The sequence below is a fragment of the Diabrotica virgifera genome, chromosome 6 (assembly GCF_917563875.1).
Source record: "Diabrotica virgifera virgifera chromosome 6, PGI_DIABVI_V3a".
Lineage (NCBI taxonomy): Eukaryota > Metazoa > Arthropoda > Insecta > Coleoptera > Chrysomelidae > Diabrotica > Diabrotica virgifera.
In genome coordinates this window covers 199014281-199031764 of record NC_065448.1, presented here as the reverse complement: position 1 = coordinate 199031764, position 17484 = coordinate 199014281, and the positions used below count along the sequence as shown (strand labels likewise).

Sequence of the window (17484 nt, the reverse complement as noted above, 5' to 3'; positions counted from 1 at the left end):
ACTAAGACTTTCAAATGCTGTCAGCAGAATTGCTATTTTATTTTTTAATCAAAATTTATTCGCGTTCAAAAATTGCAATTTTTCGATTTTTTGAAAGTTCCACTGCGTTTATCTCGAAAACTGTGCATCCTACGAAAAAACTTGTAAGAACATTTTTTGCTTAGAATTACCCAAGAAATACAAAAAAATGTTTTATTTTGCGAAAAATCGATGTTATGTAATTTCTCAAATTCTTTGTTTATAACAATCTTATCGACATCCGGATCAACTGTTACCCAAAAAAATCGTGTTCTACGGGTCAAAAAATACATAAAAATCTTGGGTAAGTCCATCTAAATAAAGGAGCCCGTAGCACCCCCTCCTGGCCACCGCACTAATTTTTTTATAAGCCAACAAATTGTTAACTTTAAAACATTGCTGAGGCTGCTTAAACAATCCGATTTCAATTCTGTAAAGTGCATTAGATAGGTGGAGTGCTTCTTTATATGATAAAAAATTGACAAATCTTTGTATGTTCTAGTTTTTGTTGTGCAAGATTTTAAAAAATTTTATTTTTTTAAAAAAGTTTAGATTGCAAAATTATTATTCAAAATCTAGTAAGTCAATTTTATTGAAATTTGGTGTACGGTTTTAGCACATTACAAACAATTTTCTAAGCGAATTAGGAAGGTTTTAAGTGTAACCTAAGTGATGGAAAATCATTTAATAAAGACAGGCTTGTTTTGCCCCCTTATTTTATATTTATTGCTATTTTGCAGCAAGGGTGATAAATTAAGACATTTTTAACCAATCCCATCTGATAGAAAAATTTAATTATTTTTGTTTTATTCCTATACAACTTTGTTCCAAAATGAATTGTTTTAAAGTTATAAGCAAAAAAATTAGAAAAAAAAGCGAAATTTCTTGAAATTTTTAAATATTTTATTTTTTTTATTAATGTTCCGGGTACATTTGAGAAGGAGCATAAATCAATTATTATTAACGAAGTTATCACCTAACTTTATCCGCAAAAATCTGAATGCCACCTCTCACATCCACCTAAAAACAGATCCTTACTGGTCTAAAAGTTAAGTATTTTAGATTGAATAGTAATATTAACGACAAATTCAAAATAATTCATATGCTCTAATAATGCATTAGCTTCTAATTTTTCATCGTTTTTTAGATAGCAATGAAATTTTCGTTAAAAATTTCATCACTTGTCGAAAAGCTCGACGCAAGGCCATAACAGTATCATGTCTGGGTGACCACCGGGTTTCACCTTTTAAGTGTTGGCAAACGCGATGAATCCAAAGTCATAATAGTACATAGTATGTACCGGGTGTCCCAATAAGAATGGCGCTCGGCCATATCTCAGGAACCGTTTATAGTACAGCTATGGGAAAAAAATTTATAACAAAAGTTGCCTCGAGAAAAGCCTGGAAATTATTTTCATAATTGTAAGTCCACCGCTAGAGGGCGTAATTGAATATCAAAAATTAAAAAATCGAAATTTTACAAAATTTGCCTAATGAAAGGGCACTGTAAATCCGATTATCGCATTCTTCATAAAATTCTGCGCACATTTTATTTCACAAGTTTAAGTCTACCTGTGCAAATAAGAGGTGGGGGTGAGTGGGAACCTTGTTATAAAAAAATCGCTGTAAGTCCGGTTCTGCTTAATCGATTTTTGTAAACTTGGTCTTGTTGAAAACAGCGCTCTTTTTCGTCAATGTAATAGTTATAATTTGGAAACAGCCTATTACGTAATATGCCGGCTAGGGGGCGCTATTTATTTTCTTTTTAGAAATCTAGTTTTCTGAAAATATTGAATACAAGTATGTATTTTTTTTCCTGTATTACAAAATTAGACCAAATTAGCAACAGAATACCGAAAACCGCATGTCTATACCTTTTTTCTATCTCGAGATATCTTCAGAAACGTGTAAATTTTAAACATAACTGTTGCTGTCATATAAGTGGAAATATATAGCAGCACGTAGTGTGCTATGAAAAAAAAAACAAAGAAACATTTTCCAGATGTCACCGTATATAATAAATCAAAACAAAATATGAAAAACTCTACTACTGTGGTGACGTCTTTGGGGATATTTCATTGCATACATTCTAGCCGCAACAGTTGCATTTCTTATGCATTCAAATAATGTGGCTATCATGTCAAATGCTTCTTAGTTTGTATGAATCATCTTGAATTTCACTCTGTATAAATTTCATATAAAATTTAATAGAAACAAACCGCAACAAACCATCAATGAACAAATTTTTATGTTTTACTCATTTGGCACATAATTTGACACATGATGATTTTTTGAAGTTAATACTTCTAATAGTTCTATTTTTTCCATAGCACACTACTTATGTCCACTTTGACTTCCTTAACTTAGTTTACCGGTGACAATAACAGTTATGTATTTATCTTAATTGGGAATAGGATAATTGATATTAAAATATAATGAAATAAAAATTAAAAATTTGTGTAGAAAATCTGACGTTTTACATTTTCTACGATTCATCGAGAGAAAAGCAAATGCGCGGAGGCAACAATTCATAAAAGTTTACATATTAACGCTATTTTTTTGGTATTATTTGAAGTATTAAAATTATTGTAATATTTAAATAAAAATAAAATTAAACTGTTTAAAATATATTTATTTCGTTAAAATCATAATAATAGAAGAAAAAATTAAAATCATAATAATAAAAAAGAGGAATTGGTCGAAAGAAATATTCATGGCTCCGAAACCTTCGTCAATGGACTGGCTTATCAGCAGATCAATTGTTACATGCCGCACAAGATCGAGAACGATATCGGCAAATTGTTATGGAAGCTACCCACGCCTAAAAATTTGGGCACGGTACTTAAAGAAGAAGAAGATAATAATAGAAGTATAACTTCTTACTCGCGTACAAAGTACACAAACTCTTTTTTTGTTATATTTTATAGTGTTATTTGTCTTATTGTTGTTTTGATTCATTATATACGGTGACATCTGGACAATGTTCCTTTGTTTTTTTCCATAGCACACTACGTGCTCCTATATTTCCACTTATATGACAGCAAAAGTTATGTTTAAAATTTACACGTTTCTTAAGATATCTCGAGATAGAAAAAAGGTATCGACATGCGGCTTTCGGTATTCTGTTGCTAAGTTGGTCTAATGTTGTAATACAGGAAAAAAAAATACATACTTGTATTTAATATTTTCCAAAGAAAACTAGATTTCTAAAAAAAAATAAATAGCGCCTTCTAGCCGGCGTATTACTTAATAGGCTGTTTCCAAATTATAACTATTATATTGACGAAAAAGAGCTGTTTTCAACAAGATCAAGTTTGTAAAAATCGATTAAGCAGAACCGGACTTACAGCGATTTTTTCATAACAAGGTTTCCACTCACCCCCACCTCTTATTTGCACAGGTAGACTTAAACTTGTGAAATAAAATATGCACAGAATTGTATGAAGAATACGATTATTGGACTTCCAGTGCCCTTTAATTAGGCAAATTTTGTAAAATTTCGATTTTTTAATTTTTGATATTCAATTACGCCCTCTAGCGGTGGACTTACCATTATGAAAATAATTTCCAGGCTTTTCTCGGGGCAACTTTTGTTATAAAATTTTTTTTCCCAAAGCTGTAGTATAAACGGTTTCTGAGATATGGCCGAGAGCCATTCTTATTGGGACACCCGGTACATATCATCTTTTAATACTTGCCTTTAAAAAACCTTTTTAACTATTTATAATGGGAAATAAGCCACAATATTATTAAAAAATGATTTTTATTAACGTTTCGACGCCCAAGTCGGGTGCCGTTGTCAAAATACAAAATACTACTAACATAAACAAAAATGTTGTTGCTTAGTAAAAAAATTCTTCTAATAATTTATTTAATTTGACTCATTTATATCGGCAATTTAGATACATATGATACATTTTAAAGTAGAAGACTTTAAAATGATATTGCCAATATTTATGAGTTGCGTTCCTGGGACGACTTTACTGAAAAATAGTTCATTCGATTACATGAAATCAACCCCAACTCAAGAATATCCGTCACAAAAAAATCATAGCATGTGATCTGTCTTTAAAAAGACAACCACATGCAACGGTGACATTAAAATTCTCGCGTTAGAGATCTCATAGTAAATCACGAGGGAAAACCAGGAAAAACCTCGTGATACTATCCCGACATCGTAAGTATTTGGTCTTACATTTAATTTACTCTCAAAATTAATACCAAATTCTGACTTTACTATAATGTTGTTTAAATTATAAATAATATCAATAATACATGGATATATAAGTAATACTAAAATATAAATTATGTACTAACTCGACTATTGACTTACTAATTGTGGTATTTTCTTTCTATTGACTTCCTCTTTCAGTATGGGTATCCACATCCTACTGCATTCCACCGAGGAATTTGCGACACAATTGGTTTCGTTTAGCATAATTAGAGCCGCTTCTTTGATTTTTCTCTTTTTACTATCTGTAAAAATGCTAAAAATTGTAAAAATGCCACAAGAAAATAGCTTCAGAACAACTTTAAAAAACCTAATCGTTTAATTAGGTATATCCTAAAAAAACAACTCCTGTACACCATCAAAGGCATCATTTAACACTAGGTTCAGAGTATGGGATGCACAATGAACATAGAAAGCTGTTTTTTCAATGTCAGTTATGCACCTTTGTATGCCTGAATATACACCACTCATAACGTCCCATCATCACCCTTTCCCCTACAGTTGTGTACGGAAAGGTGCTTTGCTTGTATAAATTTTCAAATTTAATTTACAAGACTTTCTGCAATTTGGTCTAATATGCGAATAAATCCCAAAACACTTTCAACAACTTCTGCTTTGGAAGGTAAATTATTTTCATCGCAAGTTATTTTTACATACCGGAAAATAAACCTCAGCTGATCGTGTTTTGAAATATCTTGAGTGGTATCAAGAATTATTGAATAAAAACAACAAAATATGTTTTGGTTCCCAATTTAAAGAAAGTAGAAGTATTAAGCTTGAAGGCTTTAAGGGGCCCCTCCTAACGTCGGGCCCCCCCGCCTTGCGGGCCTGTCAGCTACGCCACTGGGTCGAATCCATCAACTTTAGATACTTTTGGCTGTCTCTATGTTTTTCTCTGTTAGCTAAGTCGCGTTACCTTTGTTTTTCTTCGCTTTTTTACCGGGCATGATCCGCCTTATTGCTAAAACCACCTTAATATAATAAATACCGCCTTATTACCTGTACCACTTTCCGCTTGTATTCACTCTCTAGCATTTTCTCGGTTATATTGTCTGGAGTTAGTTCCTCTTCCATGGGCAAGTTGACTTCTGCCACGAATTATGAATGTCAATCTTAACTTACTTATTTCCTATCTATTAGTCCAGCGATACTCAAAGTGTGTTCCGCGATACCCCTGTAGGGGTTCCGCGAGAATTTAGAAAAAAATTCAAAACACCTCTGTCTGTTCGACTTCGACTTTTCTGACTCGGTATATAGCACGATTCATGAGGCGTGGTCGAACCACAGGTCGAACTTAGTTGCCTCCTGTTGTCTTATACAATTTTACTAGCCTGTCACCGCTGATACACGACTTGGTGTGACCAAAGAATACCCCAACCAACTTGGTTGGTTGGGGTATTCTTTGGTGACTTAGTCCTTAGTCAGTACTGTCAGCAGTCAGTCGACAATTATGGTTCGGAGCGATGAGTACCTTAGACAAGGAAAGAGAGAGGACGAGTAATCCTTGACCAAAAGTGAAGCCAAACTGACACCAGAGATTTTGATCATCGACGTATCTTTGGGGTATTGTTATGCATTGAGTAGTTAAAATAAAAACATGAAATGTATTTAAAATGAAGAATTTGTGTACGGTAAATGTTTTATTAAGTTGATCATATTACGTACATATGTTTCAATACATACATATGTTTTTATTACGAATTTTAGATGATGATTTACTTTATTTTTTATGAAATTTTAACCTTCAACGAACACCCACCACTGGCAACCCATTGTTATTTTTGACGTGACCGCCATGTTTCTGGTGACAAACAAACCAAAAACTGGCTTCACTTTTGGAACGTGTGTTTTAAATGAGTGTTACCCGTCCTCTCTTTTTTCCTTGTCTAAGATGAGTACCTACCTGCTAGAAAAAAGTGTTTATTTTTCTACTGCTGTATTCAGATTGTATCAGTTTTGTACTTTTGTTGTTTGTGATTTTACGTTATTTTGTGGTTTTTAATAAAGAAGAATGGAACGTTGGCTTAAAGGCGTTAAACGTTTTGCAACAATATCTTCTACCGAAGCCGAATGTTCGAAAGCAGTACGCGCGGAGTATACAGCAATTACCGGTCAAGACGATTATGCAACGACGTCAGTTCCACGGTTTCGAAGGGGAAAAATAGGAAGTATGATGGATGACACAGTTTCGGATGTGTTGATTCCAACGGCTCACCTATCTGCATTTTATATAGTAAACTGTTTCCTAATAGTTCCAATGGCACCTGCTAAGTTGCGCCGACATTTAGAAACTGTACACCCCGAGTCTAAAAACAAGAATAAAGAATTTTTTACACGTAAAAAAGAGCAGTTATTGGAAAGTCAAAAAACTATAATACTGTAACCAAAACTTTCAATGAAAAGGCCACAGAGGCATCAAATTATTTAGTTAGCTATCGAATTGCACAAACAGGTGAAGTGCACAATATCGCTGAGAATTTAATAAAATCATGTGTGTGTGTGTGTGTGTGTGTGTGTGTGTGTGTGTGTGTGTTAGACATAACAAAATGTATGATCGATGAAAAATCAAAAATCTGAAAGCATCTTTCTACTGTACCGCTATCGAACGATACTGTTTCACGGCGTATTCATGATCTGGCCAGCTACGTCAAACAAGAACTACCTAGTTACACGTCTACAAAAAACACAATTCGCCTTGCAAATATATGAGTCTACTGATGTTGCTAGTCTGGCTATCTTATATCTTAAGACATGCTTATGTGTTCACCGCTGCCCACAAACACAACCGGAGAGGAATTTTTTAATAAAATAATTATGTTTTTTGAGGAAAATAATCTCAGTTGGAACGATTGCATTGAAATTTGTACAGATGGGGCCAAGGCGATGATAGGTAAAACAGCAGGATTGGTGTCACGAATAAAAAATAAAGCTCCTAATTATAGCTCCAGCCATTATATCCTGCATAGACAAGCACTTGCTATGCAGTAAAAAGAATTAATTTTATCAAATCACGACCATATTCCCGATTGTTCTCATTATTGTGTGAAGATTATGGCAGCAAATATAAAACACTGCTGCTCCATACAGAAGTGCGATGGCTGTCTCGAGGTAAAACTTTAACAAGGCTATTTGAACTTAGAGCCGAGTTACAAATGTTTCTTTCAGATACTTATTTCAATTTGAAAGACCGTTTGTATGATAAAACTTGGTTGTTTCGACTGTCTTTTATGGCGGATATCTTTCAAAAACTGAACGATTTAAATTTATCATTGCAAGGTAAACAGACAACAGTGTTCCAGGCCTGTAACAAAATAACTGGGTTCAAAATAAAATTAGATTTTTTAATTATTTGCGTCAGAAAGAAAAAAATAGAAAGCTTTACATCATTCAGTTTGTTAGCGATACGGACTCAGAAATGTTCCAAGATGATGTATTTGAAGAAATGGTCAAATATCTCACTTCCATGCGTGCATCTTTTGATGTATTTTCCCGAAGAACAGAACACAAAAATGAAACTGGATTCATAAACCCAACTTACAAAAGCCCGAAAATATGTCAAACGGGATATACCTACGAATCTCTTTTAGAAATGTCATCAGACACATTTATGGAGTCATTGTTTAAAACGACGCCTCCCAAAGATTTTTGGTGCAGGATACGTGATGAATATCCAATGATTGCCAAAATGGCTGTGAATATTCTTCTCCCGTTCTCAACAACATATTTATGCGAAACAGGATTCTCAACATATGCAGCCACGAAAACAAAATACCGCAATAGACTGGACGCCGAACCTGATATGAGACTTCAAATTAATGTCATCTATCAAACCTGATATCAACCAATTGATGAAAAATAAGAAAACAGTTTCATACCTCCCATTAGTTAGATTTTTTTTATTTTAATATTATATTCTATTATTATACTTGTTATGTAAGTAAGTAATAAGTAACTGTTACATTGGAATTTGATTATGCTTATTAATAAAAAATACACTTTTAAAAACTATTGTTTTATTGTAGGGTTCCGTTAAGTATTTTGCTTTCCAAAAGGGTTCCGTCACCAAAAAAGATTGAGAACCGCTGTATTAGTCTATGTTTATTAATATTTAGTATTTATTAAGCTATTCAAATTTTTCTTTAAATAAGTTTCTAAATCTAAGACTTAGAGGAGATATTTCTAAATTATTTTAATCTTTCTGTTAATCTATTCAAATCTTTGTTTAATTTATCTTCTAATCTAGCTCTGATTCAATCTAAGGACTAAGTCTGATTTAATAATATTTCTTTCAAAATTTAATCTTCTTAATTCTAAGTAATAATAAAAATCGCTTACAGGATAAAGATGATGCCGATGTGCATTCCTTTGCTCCTGAAGGCTTCTAACTTCTATTTCTAACTGCTAATTCCTTCGGGCGAACTCTGCAAACGGTTTCCTTGGGGCTGGTTCTTGGAACAGTGGACAAACACTTTAAAGTGATAAGTATCTATAAAGACTCTTCCACTTCCGTACTGACTCAGCGCCAATTATGAATGTCAATCTTAACTTACTTATTTCCTATTTATTAGTCTCTATGTTTATTAATATTTAGTATTTATTAAGCTATTCAAATTTTTCTTTAAATAAGTTTCTAAATCTGGCTCTAAAGTCAATCTAAGGACTTAGAGGAGATATTTCTAAATTATTTTAATCTTTCTGTTAATCTATTCAAATTTGTGTTTAATTTATCTTCTAATCTAGCTCTGATTCAATCTAAGGACTCAGAGGAGTCTGATTAAATATGTTAAATTAAAGTCTGATTTAAATGTTAAAGTAAAGTCTGATTTTAAGTTATTGAGTTGTAACTAAAACCTTTGTTTGTCGAAATAAAAAGTTTTTAATTGTGAAGTTCAGTTTTTAAAAAAGTGTTTTTCCCAAGAACATTCATAATTCACGTCTCTCAGACAAGAGTCTGTGGTGTACCTACTTTCCGTAACGCTTAGCTTCATTTACATGTGGCAAGTTTACTGGCTGAAAGTACTTGCGGTCACTAAACCTGCCATATGTATATATAAACAACAGGAAAATTCTAGCAAGTGCAAGTTTAGTGGCTGCAAGTACTTTCAGCCAGTAAGCTTGCCAAATGTAAATGAAGCTTAACGTATGACCGGAATCAATGGTGTAAGCCCAGTGAGCAGTTGTGTCAGCCAATAGTCCATTGTGCATTAATTTTTTGTTTGAGGTTTGTTTAGTAATTAATATAGCTAATTTTACGCAGGTGTGGAATGATGACAAGCTAAAATGGAACGCTTCAAACTATGGCAATCTTTCAGTGTTACGGTTAGCAGAACATGAATTTTGGCAACCCGACATTTACTTATATAATAGGTAAGTAAAACCTTATACACGATAAGCATTAATAAACTGTAAAAGGAATTTTTGACTTAAACTGACTTAAACTATAAATAACTTGAGTTAGGCTGGCAAGGTGTTATATTTTCTCCACTCTGCTCTACGGGATAAAAGCATGGACAAATAACCCGTCGACTGCTAAAAAGTTGGAAGCATTTAAACTGTGGGTGTATAGGAGAATCCTGAAGATATCATGGACCGAGAATGTAACAAACAACGAAGAGTCAACAAAAGAATGGAAATATTGAAAACCATCAAGACACGAAAGCTGCAATACCTAGGGCATATTATGCATAATGAGAGATACAACATACTTCAATTAATTATACAAGGGAAAATCCAGGGCAAGAGAAGTATAGGAAGGAGAAGAATCTCATAGTTGCGTTACTTGAGGGAATGATAGGGATGTACATCAATCGAACTTCATAATCACAGCAGCAGCATCTAAGATCAGAATAGCCATGTCGATTGCCAACCTCCGTCGCGGAGATGGTACGTAAAGAAGAAAAGGAATTAAGCAAAGAAGTATATTTCTTTTGAATGAAATATTTGCAATTAAAAATCACACATTTTCTCTTTTATTTTCACCCCTTTAACTTATTAAAATAAACATTACAGAAGTTTTCAGGGACTTTCGGGCCTCGGTAATAATACAATCTTTCATGCTGCGTTTAAATTTTTCAAAAATATTTATTAGTTTTCTCAGGATTCGAAAAAAATTAATACATTTAAAACACATTAAAAATTTTGACATGCGTCAAAATTTTGCATTTTGATCCGTTCCCCTTAAAGAAAGATGTTTCGGACAGATTAGAAACCTTCGACTTATGGGCCCACACGAAGATATTAAGAATAAGTTGGGTGGATAGAGTCATGAATGTTAGAGGTGTTAGAAGAATGGGAAAAGAAAGAGAGGTTTTGAATACAATTAAAGTTAGAAAACTGCAATATCTGGGACATGTCATGAGGGGCGAGCATTAGGTATCTTCATCCAGGCTCAAAAGTCCACTGCTAAACATAGGCCTCCTCCCCTCGTTTCCAACCCCATCTATCCTGCGCCGCTCTCATCCAGTTTTAATTTAGCTTTCTTAAGTCTTCAGTCCATCTTGTGGGCGGTCGACCGACGCTTCTCTTGTCTTCTCTTGGCCTCCATTCTAACAACCTCTTTGTCCATCGCCCATCTGTCATTCTGGCTATGTGTCCTGCCCATCTCCACTTCAACCTGGCTATCCTTTCGATGGCGTCAGTCACCTTTGTTCTTCTCCTGAATTCTTCGTTTCTGATTTTGTCTCGCAGAGTTATTCCTAACATTGACCGCTCCATTCTTCTCTGCGCGACTCTTAGTTTGGTAGCCGAGGCTTTAGTTAAAGTAAGTGTTTCTGATCCGTACGTCAAGACTGGGAGGACGCACTGATCAAATACCTTTCTCTTTAGGCATGTGGGCAACTCACTTTTAAAAGTTTCTCTCAGTTTTCCAAATGCTGCCCAACCAAGGCCGATTCTTCTCTTCAGTTCATGAGTCTGGTTATCCCTGCCAATCGTAATTTCATGTCCCAGGTATTTATATCTATCTGTGAGTTCTATTTATTTCCCACCAATACTGATGTTCTGGTTGGGTACCAAATTTGTCAATATTTTTATTTTCGAGATGTTTATATTTAAACTTACATTTTCTGTAGCCACAACGAGTTGTTGTACCATCTCTCTTGCCATACCTAGATCCTCAGCTACTATGACTATATCATCGGCGAAACGTAAGTTGTTTAGGTATTCTCCATCTATTGTTATTCCCTTTGTCATTCAATCTAAACTCTTGAAAGCATGTTCTAAGACCGTATTAAAAAGTTTAGGTGACATTGGGTCTCTTTGTCTAAACCCCCGTTCTATTTTTATACGATTACTGTTAGTATGTAATTTGACGGTAATGTTGCCTGTAAGTATATTTTGTATAATAATTTTGTATACCTATAATCTAGCCTGCATTCTTTAGGCGCCTGTAATATGTTGCTAAGCTCAACTGTGTCAAAGGCTTTGTGAAAATCGATAATAACCAGAACTAGAGGTTTATTGTATTCCACTACTTTCTCTATTAGTTTTTATACTTTGTAGATGGTCATTTGTTCCGTAACTTTTTCGGAATCCTGCCTGTTCTCTTGGTTGATAAGTATCTATGTAACTTTCTTTCCATTCTCTTAACTATTATTCGCGTAAATAACTTATATAAATGGCTGAGGAGGCTAATCGGTCTGTAATTCTCTAAATTGGCTTTGTCTCCTGCTTTGTGTAATAGAATCATAGTAACGTTGTTCCAGTCTGTTGGAATATTGGCGTTGTTAAGGCAGATATTGAAAAATACATAGTTTAATTTTCTCAAGTAGTATTTATATTTCATCCAATTTTTAGTGCTTCTGATACTATTCCATCTTCGCCTGGGGCCTGGGGTTCGATTATTTTTCATTTTCTTCAGAGCCTCTTTGATTTCTGATTGTGTTATATCGGGCATTACATCTGATCCTTGATTTAATACCCCAGTTTTTACTGTAATTGGAAGTTGCGTATTGTCATCTTTCTTTCTTGATTTGTATAACTCTGTGTAGAACTCTTTGACTATTGTTAATATTTCCTCTCTGTTTGTAGTTTCTTCTTTCTTCTCCAGTTCTGTTTCTTAGTTTGTTGATTTCTATATATTTTCCTTTTTGTACGCTTCTCTTCAAAACTTTCATGTTCTTATTTTGCTCTATTGCTTGTTTCTTGTTTTGTTTTTTCTACATTGTAGTTTCTTATGTCTTTTCTTATTGCCTTTGTGATCGTCTTATTTATTTGATTTAGCGCTTCTTTGCTGGAACTGTTATCTCCCTTTATCTGTCGTCTAGTTCTATAAGGGTTTTAGTAGGTTGACTTAGTTTTTCATCTTTTTGGTTTGTTGGACAATATTTAGTTTGAGCCTGTTGTATTGTGGTGATTATTTGTTTATTCAATATATTAATGTCCGTTGTTGTTGTAGCTTTCAATGTATTATTAATATATTTTTCGAACTCCTGAATATTAGTTGGTTTTGACAATTTCTAGGCATTAGGCCTATAACTAGTTGCAATTAATAATACAAGGAAGAATACAGGGCAGAAGCAGTCGTGGAAGAAGACGCATCTCCTGGTTAAACAATTTGACAGCTTGGTTTAACTGCACTTCTGCTGATCTTTTTAGAGCAGCGGTATCTAAAGTGCGTATTGCCATGATGGTTGCCGACCTTTTTAGAGGAGATGGCACACGAAGAAGATGAAGTGGAAAGAAGCGAGTGATATGTTGTGTAACAGAAAGATTTCAATAGAACTGAAGGGAAAATTCTGTACAACTCCCACACAAGAGCAGCAATGATGTACGGAACTAAGTTTTGGACTGTTAAAAAGAAGGGAATAACTAATGCATATGGCGTGAATGAGAATGTTTGGATGGATGAGTGAAGTGACAAAAAAAAGGATAAAATTAAGAATGAGTATGTTAGGGAAAGTTTAAGGGTTTCACCAATTGATGCCAGAATCAGAGAGCATTGCTTATTTGTACGTTTCTGTGAGGAGTAGGGGAGGAAGACCAAAGAAGGCATGAGAAAAATGCTTAAAGCGTATTGATATTAGTATGACCCAACGTAGAAACTAATGAAGAAATGTAACCCTGTAGATATAAAGGCAAAGAGAATGATGATGAATAATCACCTCGATAGCACTCATATAGATTTACTTTGATTTTCACCCACGCACTTTTCCCAAAAATCTGAAATAAGCCTTGAAGATTGTGGTTTTCGGATCTCAGACTGTACTTAGAACAGCGTTCAAACAACATACACAACTAAATACATAACGAAAGTACTAAAGAAAAGAAAACATTAATAGACTATCTATGTCCAAGAACAAAAAATATAAAAAATAATAAGAGTAGGTATAAAAAAATCAGTATTTAAGGGGATGTGTACGAACTTTCGGATTCAATGCTATTTAAATGGGATTCATTTTTTTCGAATCCTGAGAAAACTAATAAGTATTTTTGAAAAATTTAAACGCAGAATGAAAGATTACGTTATTACCGAGGGCAGAAAGTCCATCAAAACTTCTATAATGTTTATTTTAATAAGTTACAGGGGTGAAAAACTAAGAGAAAATTTAGTGTGATTATTAATTTCTAATATCTCATTCAAAAGAATCTTATTATTATTATTAAGAGAACAAAAAAAATAAAATAGGTAGCTATGAACTATTAGCACAATATCATCTTAAAATAATAAATAACGTTAATTGTTTATTGTTTTTAGTGCGTTGAGCGCCTCAGTTAATCAATACGGAAATACTCACAGTTTGGTATATCCAAATGGGGAAGTATTATGGGTACCTCCAGTACAGTTAAATGCCCTTTGTCAGTTACATCTAAAATATTGGCCGTTTGATACACAAGAATGTTATTTAATGTTTGGATCGTGGACTCACCATGGTGAACAGATAGATATTCAAAATTATAATGGCAAAGATAATAACTCAGTTATCGTAGAGGTAAGATACATCCCCTACTTTATTCTGCTCTTTAAATATAAGCTTACTATTCGCTCCGTGCGTGACTGACGTCATACCTAGAGTAGTCGAATGATATTTTTGGCGAACACAATTTGACGTTAAACATAATATGATACACATATGACATATTTGACGTTAATGTAATATTTATTTACCATTTTTGATAAAATTTATTATACGAACAATAAGTTCGAGTGTCAAATAAACGTCAAATTAAAAACCGGATATGTGGAAGTTTCCTGAAGAAAATATCAATTTTAAGGCGTTTTCTTCACTTTTTCGTTATAGTTTAGTTTTCGGTGTTAACATTAATTAAGTGTACATCGAAAGCAATTAGGCGCAGGGGGAATTATTAATACTAGATATTAACATTAGCTAAGTCTATTGAGCTATTAATTTTTTGGTGTATGTGTAACACAAAATGGAAATAGTTGATGATAGGAATATACCACCAGATCGGAGAAGCAAAGAAACTCAGTATGAAAATATAAATATAAATAATAAAAATCAAAATGGCAATAATAAAGTAAGCGAAATATCTATTGAAAAAATTATTATTCAATCATTATTCGCCAAAGTTGTCATATTTCGCCGCTACGGGCGCTGGCATAGTTTCGTGTATCCCCACCATGGTCACGCACGGAGCGAATATAAATAGAATAAATTATAACATAATATAATAGATAGATCTCCCTAAAAATTTTCCATTTCTTTAGATCTTTTGCAACTTGCATCGAATTACTATCCTCTGCTTCGGTAGGCATCATCTCCTGGGGCCCGATTCTAATTTATTTCGATGTCGCAATTTAATTTCGACTCCGCCATGACAGATGTAATTTATAGCGATTCTTATTCATTTCGATATTAGTTCCACCTGGGGATATTAACGTTATCATTTTGACACTGCTCAGAATTTGGGTTGGTACTCCTGTTTATTGGATTTATTGGTTATGCAACCACCGCAACGTTTGTTGATAGTCTGGGCAAATGATCGAAAAAATGTCATTTTGGGAAAAGTTATTTACCAGGTATTCTATTGCTAAAATCGAATCTTAAGATTGCAAATATTAGTAATATGGGGTATGACAAGTCCGCAGAAAGTGTGTTATTTTATTTATAAACAAATTAGCACTCCTAAATCTTCTTTTTTTTCAATTAGTGCTCTGTAACTCCTAAGATTTTTACTTTAAACCAAAAACACTCAAATAAAAATTCACCGCAATTTAGTTCTGCACAAAGTTATTTTTTTTTTCGATTTCTTTCAACAAAATTTTTATTCGGAAAATCCGAGTTTTCCCAAAAAAATCTGCAATTTTCAATTAAGATTTTAGGAAAGTAATTATTTACCAATAATTAAATAAATTGGTGATGTGAAACATTTTTTATAGTAGATTATACAGTGATGAGCACGCTAATAACCGGCAAAATAACGCAAAAGATGGAAAACATAATACTAATACATTGCGAAACAAAAAGAGATAAAACTAGTGGAGGTGGAAATTATCGTTATAAACGTTAACATTACATTACATTACATAGTTAGTTTACCACCTTTAGACGTCTCTGACAGGAGTATTTTTTATAAAATTCTACTGTCACGGTGACAGTTGTCATACTTTTCTGATACGTCTAAAGGTGGGAAACTAGGTACGTAATGTAATGTTAATTTATACATTTATAACGATAATGTCCACCTCCACTAGTTTCATCTGTTTTTTTTTTTCGCAATGTAGTATGTTTTCCATCTTTTGCGCTATTTTGCCGGTTATTAGCGCCCAATAGTTTAGCAATAAATAAAATGTTAATTAAAAAATTTCGGTCGAAATAATAACCAGAAAGATTATGATATCTACATCAGAATAATTTTGATTTTCGTATAAAAAAGCTCTATACCTTTTCAACCTACTTTACAGAATTGAAATTGGACTACTTGAGCGGTCTCAGGAATGTTATAAAGAAACAATTTTTTGGCTTATAAACAAATGGAATCCCTCAGAAAATATCAGATTAAATTAAATTAAGTTAACGCTGTTGAAAAGGGCACGGCTTCTTCTTCGAAGAAAAAAAAATAGAATTGAGTGATTCCAGGTATAACCGGTCAAATTTGACCGGCATTTGCGACAGAGTTATAAACAACAGGATTTCAATCTTTGAACCATTACCTTTTTATTCCGGTCCTCTTTGTACATACAAATTTTCATATCTTCAAGACACTCATAACAAAAAAGATTTATGTCACCAAGTTAATTAATTATTGATAAATAATTACTTCCCTAAAATTTTATTTGAAAATTAAAGATTTTGTTTGGAAAACCAGAATTAAATTATTACAGTGAATTTTTATGTGAGTGTTTTTGGTTTAACGTTAAAATCTTCTGAGTTACAGAGCAATAATTGAAAAAAAATTTCGGATCGGTAATTTGTTTATAAATCAAACAGCACACTTTCTGCAGACTTTGCATAGCTATATTACTAATATATGAAATCTTAATATTTGATTCCAGCATGTCCAGCAATAAAATAGCTGGTACATAATTTTCCTTGTTTTATACTAATTTTCCCAGATTATTACCTTACATCTTTCATTGAGTTGATAATTCACGTTGTGAACATTCTCAATTATTATGAATTAAATTCTAATTTAATACTATTCTATCTGATTCCTCCAAAACCAGCCAATTTCCATAAAACCCAGCCATATTAATACCTTTTGGTTTAGTTTTCCTTGCAAGAAACAAACAAAACACATCTCCTAAACTAAACCTAACCTCGCTTTCGGCCATTCATTCATGCCCGTGTCACAATAATTTCGACTCGAAATTATATTATCAACCACTTTTTTGGAGTCGCAATTAATTTCGATAAGTCGCTATTTTGTGACATCATTTCGTTAGTTCAATTAAAATCCACAAGGCTCGCACAATCGCATTTCAACGTCGCCATATTGATTGCGACTTGTTTTGAGTCGAAATTTGAATTAGAATCAGGGCCCTGATCTCCATTCCAGTACCCGCTTTGTCCACCTGTTATCTGTCATTCGAGTCACATGAGCTGCCACTCCTGGGCCCGGATTACGTACACTCGATACGCATCGTATCCGCCATGTTTTACCGTAGCGCCTTATGGAAAAACATGGCGGATACGATTCGTATCGAGTGTTCGTAATCCGGCCCCTGATCTTCGTCGTAGCTGGAGTTTTGGGATCTTGTCTCGCACCTCGCAGTGAAACGCCCAACATAGCACGCTCCATCACGCTTTGAGCCACACGGATCTTTTGCACTGTTCT

The 17484-nt window shown here is 33.6% G+C and overlaps 1 protein-coding gene across 2 annotated transcripts in view; it reads left to right on the top strand.

The window, feature by feature from the left end:
* Positions 1-17484, top strand: part of LOC126887120 (neuronal acetylcholine receptor subunit alpha-5-like) — a 79675-nt gene that overhangs the window by 11000 nt on the left and 51191 nt on the right. For both annotated transcript variants that reach the window (XM_050654477.1, XM_050654478.1), the window contains exons 3-4: positions 9506-9615; positions 13943-14177. In XM_050654477.1, coding sequence (XP_050510434.1) covers positions 9506-9615; positions 13943-14177 — 345 coding nt within the window. The remainder of the gene's footprint in view (positions 1-9505; positions 9616-13942; positions 14178-17484) is intronic.